This window comes from Heloderma suspectum, chromosome 4, assembly GCF_057233095.1.
Source record: "Heloderma suspectum isolate Gila_16-S chromosome 4, 16-S_ref, whole genome shotgun sequence".
NCBI lineage: Eukaryota > Metazoa > Chordata > Lepidosauria > Squamata > Helodermatidae > Heloderma > Heloderma suspectum.
Window position 1 is genome coordinate 251,754,304 of NC_139461.1, and position 7,995 is coordinate 251,762,298.

At 44.4% G+C, this 7,995-nt stretch overlaps 1 protein-coding gene across 1 annotated transcript; it reads right to left on the bottom strand.

Annotated features, from left to right (window-relative positions):
* Positions 1 to 312: 312 nt before the first annotated feature.
* On the bottom strand, positions 313 to 7,598 carry AVPR1B (arginine vasopressin receptor 1B). The gene is made up of 2 exons (XM_084848340.1): positions 6,647 to 7,598; positions 313 to 632 (listed from the first exon to the last, which is right to left on the bottom strand). The coding sequence occupies exons 1-2, from the start codon at positions 7,596 to 7,598 to the stop codon at positions 313 to 315; spliced, it is 1,272 nt and encodes a 423-aa protein (XP_084704466.1).
* Positions 7,599 to 7,995: the final 397 nt, after the last annotated feature.

The window sequence follows — 7,995 nt, forward strand, 5'->3', positions numbered from 1 at the left end:
CTGTATGATGGCACTTTACCATTGATCAACTTGTTTCAGAGCAGGACCTTAAAAAAGAAATGCATCATCCTGATTTAGGAGCCAAAGTGACAGGTGCTGTTTCTGACAGCAGCAAAGTGCAGCAATAGAAACTGGGTGCAAGTAGTCTTTCCCAGCTAAAACACTCAGGTTTGTACAGAACAAAGCTCTTGTGAATGAAGATTTTCTTCAGTCCCTTATGGCCAGCGTGTTCCTCTGCCCTTCATGCCCGTTCCAAAGCTCCAGGTAGGGGAATTAGCATCCAGCGGCACCCCATTGGCCCAAGCCTGTGTTTTAGAGTCCCCCCGAATCAGTCACAGTGTCCTCATCGGGCTGGTAGCAATCTTTCAAGCTTCCCAGCTGCATCTGAATCCGGACACCGGCAGCTGCGGAGGAGCTCTGTGGGCTGTGAGTCAAGATAGTGGTTTTCCGGCTGCAGAGGCTCCCGTTGGAGAACTGCCTCTTGAGACTGGAGGGTAGTCTCCCACAGCAGGAGAAAAAGTACAGGATATTCTGAAAGAGATGCCCGCTGAAGAACATATAAATCCAGGGGTTGCAGCAGCTGCTGAGACTGGCCAGCAACATGGTGATGGTGAAAGTCACATTGCTGGACTCTGAAACAAAGAGGGAATAGAGACAGGATTGTTTTTTCCAGGCCCATGTCAGTAACAATGAAAAAGCTTCTGGGCAGACCTGGTGCAAGCTCTGTTGCCACCTGAAGTCTTCCAAACATTAAATTTCTGAGGGGTGATTACGGATATGACTTGTCTCTAACGCAGATGCTTATAATACTGCTACTTCCTTACAAGCCCTGCAGCATGTGTGAGAGGGCAGTATTGTGTTCAGAACGAGGGGAGAGGTAGAGCTGGTGCTGTGCCAAAACATGTCCTCCAGTTTCCTGGAAAGAAGCTGTCATTGTTCTACCTCATTCTTAGGGCATTTTATAATTTATTTTTAATTTGTTTTGGCGGTGTTTTTGAGCTTGCCTAATCACTGTGAAGTAGCTGAGGGGTTTGCGTGCGTGTTTTCTATCGCATTTATTTTATTACATTTATATCCCACCTTTTTCCTCCTTAAGGAACCCCAGGTGGCATATAGAATCCTCCTCCTCTCCGTTTTATCCTCACAACAACAACCCTGTGAGGTAGGTTGGGTTGAGAGTCTGCGACTGGCCCAAAGTCACCCGGTGAGCTTCCATGGCCGAGTGGGGACTAGAACCTGGATCTCCCAACTCTCAGTCCAACACTCTAGCCACTACACTACATTTGCTTACACTTGTTCTCATGGAGGATAAGTGGCTACTAGTCTTGATGGCTATATGCTGTCTACAGTGTTAAGGCAGTATGCCGGGGAACATCATGAGCACGAGGGTGATATTGCACCCAGGTCCTATTTGTGGGTTTCCCATGGGCAGCTGGTTGGCCACTGTGTGAAAAGAACGCTGGACTAGATGGACCTTTAGTCTGATCCAGCATGGTTCTTCTTATGTTCTTATGTGCTCTCCATTGCCCTGTAGCCTCCCAGTCTGCCTGCAATTTCTGATCTGAAATAGCCCTATGAGAGGAATTACTCATGATTTCTTCCCCTGGGCTTTAATGGAAGTGCAAGAAGCCAAGAAGGCTACAGATTTCCAGAGATATGATTGTACAATGAAAGACAAGACACGGACGGACACACACACACACACACACTCCTCAGCCACCTCATAATTAAGGTAAATGCAAGAACACTGAACCCAACCCATTAGAATTTCTCTGAATTTTTCTTCTCCTTTGAATTTCTTTTCAAAAGCATTTTCCTTTCTGTGAAATAGAATGAGAATGGTTGAAATAAAATGTAGGAATTTTGTTTAGCATAGAGCTATATTCTTTGATGAAAGGGCTTGTAACTCACTTAATTCCAGACCGTTGTTTCAGAATCATTGGATTTCACTTCCTATGATCCAGGGATGGGGAAACTGTGATCCCCCAGATGTTATTGGACTCTTACTCTCATCATCCCAAGTCGGCATGGCCAATGTTCAAGAATGATGGGAGTTGTAGTCCAACAGCATCTGGAGGGCCACAGGTTCCCCATGCCTGCTATAGTTTGTAGCTTCATTTTCACCATTTTCTAAATCTGAACTAGTGGTGTCTAGCATGTCACTAGATTTATACTATTACAGAAAAGGGCTGGAACATTTAGGGTGCAATCCTATGCATGTTTAGACAGAAAAAGTCCTACAACTTCCAGCATGCTGGGAGTTGCAGGACTTCTTTTCTATCAAAAAATGCATAGGATTGCACCCTTAACACTTCTGATGTGGCCTCATTAATCAGGCAGCAAATTTTTTAAAAATCCATCCTTTTAAAATTCAAAAACATACCTGTCTGCCAGGCACCATCTTAGAAGAGGTATTCTTCCCCCTGCCCCCAGTTCTCCCACACACATAATGGAATGTCTCTTCTAAGATGGGACCTGTCGTGACATCATTTAACACCCCCCCCCCAAGTATTGTTTTCTTCATATGCAAATGTAATTGATCAGTGGACTAAACTTTGTTCAGTTAATCATCCATGATTTCTTTTGTCAGCTGCCAGTCCTATTACAGGCAAGATCAGAATCTGCTTTCTAGCCATTAGTCCTATATTTTAGAGCAGGGGTCTTGAACCTCTTTCAGCCCAGAGGGCTGAATCAGGATCCCAGGTGGGCCAGATTTGGCCCATGGAGCTGAGATTCTGCACCCCTGTATTAGAACTTCATAAATAAATGGCTTTCTTTGATCACTATAGGGACATGTTTCAAAGGCTTATACAAAGTCTGAGAGTATTTATATGCAAGGGAAACATTAAAAACTGAAATATATGGCACAGTGGAACACTCTTTTGCACTTTCTTAGTGGTTTAGTTTTTAAATCAGCACCCTGTGCATCTTGTGGGATGGAACCATAGGCACGTTTTCCTGCACACATCTGCAGTTTCAATTCTAAGGGCTGTAATCTCCTCCGTGATAATCAATAGAAGTTTTGCTATCAGTTTCAGTAAGAACAGCATTGTTCCTAAGAATATAATCCAGGGAACATTAAAGTTGCTTAAGTCCCATTGAGATTAATGGGACTTCATGTTTAATTTTACACCTTACCTCCATTGCTTTTAATGAGGGCTAAAGTCAAGTGCACTTGTGTGAATTGTGTACATCCAGTTACTACTAGACTGATGGGGTGAGGGTGCTTTGCAGTAAAGCTGCTGTTAAGGATGCTCTTCTGAGCATTAAAATACAAAGGGAATGAGTGGGGTTTCAATTCATGCAATCCAAAGTAAGGACTAAGGACACCCATAGGAATACTTGATCTGGATAAGAGGGCTGAAGTTTGCAGCAATGCAAATCCTATTAACAGTATCACTCATATCTAAAGATAGTCCATTTGAAGACAATCCAAAAACTTCAGCTAGTGCAAAATATGGCTGCAAGGGTTTTAACTGGGATCAGACATTATTATGAGCATATTGTATGGGTCCTCTCTTGCCTTCACTGGCTTCCAATTCATGTCTAGGCCCAATTCAAAATGCTGGTTTTGATCTTTACGCAGTGGTGTAGTGGTAAATTTGGAAGGGCAGGTGCTCATCACGACGGTCCCCATAGCTACGCCCCCAAGGAGGACCCAAACCATTAGACAGCTGTGTTGATCCATATCAACAAACCAGTTCTAGCAGTTTTCCTCTCCACCAGGGGCTGGAAAGCTAATGGGTCTTAATTGTCATTCAAGACCAAGCCCCCCCACCCCCCAATACTTCGCGTCACAACAGGGAACAATATATTGTGGCTGGGAAAATTCATTTCTCCCCAGCTACTGTGAGGACTGCAGCTAAGCTCAGAGGGAACAGGGAAGTTGTGTGTGTGTGTGCGCGCACGTGCACGCACGGGGGGGGGGGGAGATGAAGTCAACATACCTGCTAATAAAAAAGTGCCAGTGCTGTGTCCCTGTGAGCCCTGGCCCAGCTACACCACTGTCTATAAAGTACAACATAGGTTGGGACTGCAGTATCTGACGGTACACCACCTTCTATATGTACCTACCCATGCCCTTAGATCATCTTCAGAAGCCTTTCTTCATGTGCCCCCTCAATCAGAAGTTCGGAGGGTGCCATGAGAAACAGGACTTTCTCAGTGGTGACCCCCTGGCTTTGCAAAACTCTCCCTAGGAAAGCCTACCTGGTGCTTACAGTGCTCTCTTTTCAGTGTCAGGCTAAGACCCTTCTGTTGTCTGAGGCTTTTAAAGATCTGCATTTTAGTTCCATGTGGTTTGATTTTTAAATCCTTTTCCTGTTGGTTGTTTTAGCTTTTCTAATTTATGGTGATCATGCAGTATTATGCTGGCATGTGTCTGTTTAACTTTTTTATCTGTGCTGAGTTTTCATTGTTTGGGGACTTTATTGTAGTTTCTTATGTTTTAATCTGTACAATGCCTAGAGTGACATGTTTAATATGTTTAATAAATAAATGCATAGATTTGTCATCATCTGTCCAGTTTTAATTTTAAAGCGATCTAGATGTGTTTGCTGCCTGCAACCTCCAAGTTAAGTAATGGGCCAGTTTAAAAAGTGTAAACATATTAAATACATTAGCTCAGTGGTTTTCAACCTGTGCTGCCTTCAAGGTACTATCTGGAACTTCTTGGAAGCTTATGGGGAGCCTCAATGAGAAGACCAGTAATACTAGTCAAGCTTCCTAGAAAGGCAATTTGTCTTCTTATGACGGATCATCCACTTGCAATGTGCAAATGCTGACAAGTGTTGGATGTGTTCTGTGCCGGTGGTGGAGTGGGGTGCAAAAGGTAGATTGGGATATACTGGAAGACTGCGGGATGATTTGCTGCTGGTCAACTTGGGTTTCTACCATCCAACTGTTTAACAATAGCAGCAACACACACATACACACACCACAGAAATCAGGCTGTTAGAATCCCTGATCTGTAGTAACTCAGATGTAGATTTGTACTTACACATGCCGGTCATATAGGGATGCAGTAGTTTCAAACCCCCAAGCAGCTTTGGACCCAAGTACTTGCTCCTATATTTCCTATCACCCTTCTCCAAGTTTCTCGCCCATTAGCAATGACCCTGTTGTCAATTAGGGAGAAGCTGTGGCATCCCGGTTACGGAATTTCCTTTCCAAAGAAACTCATCAGGCACCAATGTCGTTATCTTTTAGGCACCAGGCAAAAAGCTTTTATTCACCAGGCATTTTAAGTACTGTTTCTGATCTTTTATCTTCTGCTGACCACAGTATTTTGGTTTCAACTTAAATCCATCAAGCTAGGTAGGGAAAATGCCTTCTCTAAGGTGCTAAATACTTTTAATTATAATCTCTCTCTAAAAAAGTTGCTATTTTTGGATTCAAATATCCACATAAAGAATCCTTCTCTAGGTAATACATCTAAGACTAAGTGGATTCAAGGTGCTGTAAAGAATTCAAAATAAGGAAATTAAGACCATGAAAGCATATTGTACAATTGTTACAGCATATTAATTCACACATGTTTGCATTTGATCTATGTAATGAATCTGGTTTTAGCAACCAGTTTTTCTGTAGCATGTGATTTTCAATTTTACTTCAAAACCATAATCTAGGCACATTTGTATCTTGAAACAAAATCTGTTAAAAATGTATAGTTATTTCTAAAGCAAATAATTATTAAGGGTCAAAAACAACTTCCCCCCAAATCTCTTCACATACAAAGTAATTTCTGTTTGGTCTTGATAAAAGCTAGATGGAGATACAGAGCAATGCAGTTACTACTAAAATGCAATACATATTGTGTGTATTTGCAACAGAGGTCAGCCTAGGTATTGCGTTTTACAATGATGGTACAAGAGAGGCAGGTATGTCTTGGAAGATCCGTCTTTTTTCTTTCTTTCTTGCCTGTTGTGAGCAGATGAATGAGCGAGTGATAGATTTCTCTCTGTATGGCTGGATGTGTAAAAGAAGAGCTAGTGTGCATTTATGTGAGGGGGGGGCACTGAAGTGTGTAGCTGAATACCTGTTCGTGTGTTTTGTGTTAAATCTGTCGTCTCCTTGATGCTTTTATTTGTGTATGTCAAAGAGTGCTGTCTTTGCTGGGATGGATAAGTCTGAAATCCATAATACACAATCATAATATACACTAATCAAATATAAAAGCCAAACCCAGAATAGAGAAAATAACCTGATGAGAGCTAAAACCATCTAAAAAAACAAAACACATCCAAACTGCCACAAAACCAGAGGCTGAAGTACCAATACCAATATTTAAAGGTTGTTAAAAATATTAAGATGATGCTAAAATGCCTGGGAGAACAGAAAAGTCTTGGGGGGGAGGGAGCTCTGTGGAGTTTGTCCTGTTGGACTCTCAACATGCTACTCAAGCCTGATACCATCGTTTGCTACTTCCTCACAGATCTTTAGGGCAGGGCCGCCAGAGGCAGCACTGAGGGAGGAGTGCTTTGTATGTACATTCCCTTAGTAGTATGTAGAATGGCTGATGGCTATATTATAATAAACTCAGCTTGACTTGACGGGAAGCTCTATACTTGGTTCATGTGGAGACCGGGCTGCGGTCCCATGAAGCCAGATGAGCCTTTGAAACAGGCTCTGTACCTCTCCTACTCACCTTCATCAGGTGCATTCTTGTCCCACACCGACCACATCTGCACACTGAAGAAGGGTGCCCAGCAGGCGACGTAGGCCAGCACGATGACGAAGGTCATCTTCACGGTGCGGATCTTTGCACGGGAGATGGTGCGCACGCTGCTCACCCGGGAGCCGGGATGGCACTCTGCTGCTCCCTTCTGGGCTGTGGCCGTGTAGGAAATGGCAGCTGCGGTGCAGGGACCACCACTCTGCGTCTTCCCTCGGAGGTTCTCGCAGATCTCGTGGCAGATGAGGCTGTAGCAAATGGTGAGGATGGCCACCGGCAGCACGAAGACAGACAACGTCATCCACGTGACGTAGGCCTTAGCCCCCCAAGGGTACTTGAATTCTGCCCAGCAGTCCAGCACCCCAGAGCCTTGGCGTACCTCTCTCACCGAGAAGATGAAGAGCTGGGGCAGACTGAGCAAGCAGCTGAGCAACCAAGTGACCCCGATCATCAGGTAAGCCTGGCAGCTGGGCTGCTGGAGGGTGCGCAGCGGGTGGCACACCGCCATATAGCGGTCCAGCGTCATGGCAATGAGCATGTAAGTGGAGGCAAACATACTCAGCACCTGCAGGTACTTGACGACCCGGCAAAGTAGATCAGGCCCCTGGAAACGATAGGTCACTTCCCAAATCATCTGGGGAAGCACCTGAAAGAGGGCCACCACGAGGTCAGTCAGGCCCAGGTGCAGGATGAAAAGGTGCATGCGACTCATCTTCTTCCTTAGCCGATACATGGCCAGGAGGACACCCAGGTTTCCCACCACGGTCACCAGCAGGATCGCAGCCAGAACGCCCATCTCAGCCTTGGCAAGTTCTTCATCTCGGGTGTGGAGAATAGTCTGGTTGGGACCCCCATCCTGTGGTGTGGGGTTCTCCAGCCGAGAGTCGTCCATGAGGCTGCTGAGGTAAGTGCTATTCTTCTCCATTGGCCAGGGTTCCAAGGCACCTGATGATTTCCCAGAAGTAGATACTGCAATATGAGGCTTTAGGTAGTTGAGAAGCTCCTTCCCTCTCTCAAAATTATTTCATATCAGATTGTTAGAATAATAACACCGTTCTGACTGAATCTGCAGAAGTCCTTTCTCCATTCTGGAGCTGGTCCTTCTTTAACTGTTCAGCCCCTTAATATTTGGCCCCGTTATTTCTCTCTGTTATCAAGTGAGTCAGATTCAGCTAGCAATATAATCAAGTCTTAATCTGTTTTTCCAGTTTGCCTGGAAAGCTGCAAATCTTTTGTAAATATGCAGTACATGCCATATATCTTGTCAGTTGGCACTTCTCTTTTCTGCCCCCATCTTAACATCCATTGCTTTCTTCTGAGGA

Coding starts and splice junctions, on each gene's coding strand:
- AVPR1B (XM_084848340.1), bottom strand. CDS start 7,598: ATGGAGAAGAATAGCACTTACCTCAGCAGCCTCATGGACGACTCTCGG. Junction 633..6,646: donor CAAGAATGCACCTGATGAAG/GTGAGTAGGAGA, acceptor TCTTTGTTTCAG/AGTCCAGCAATGTGACTTTC.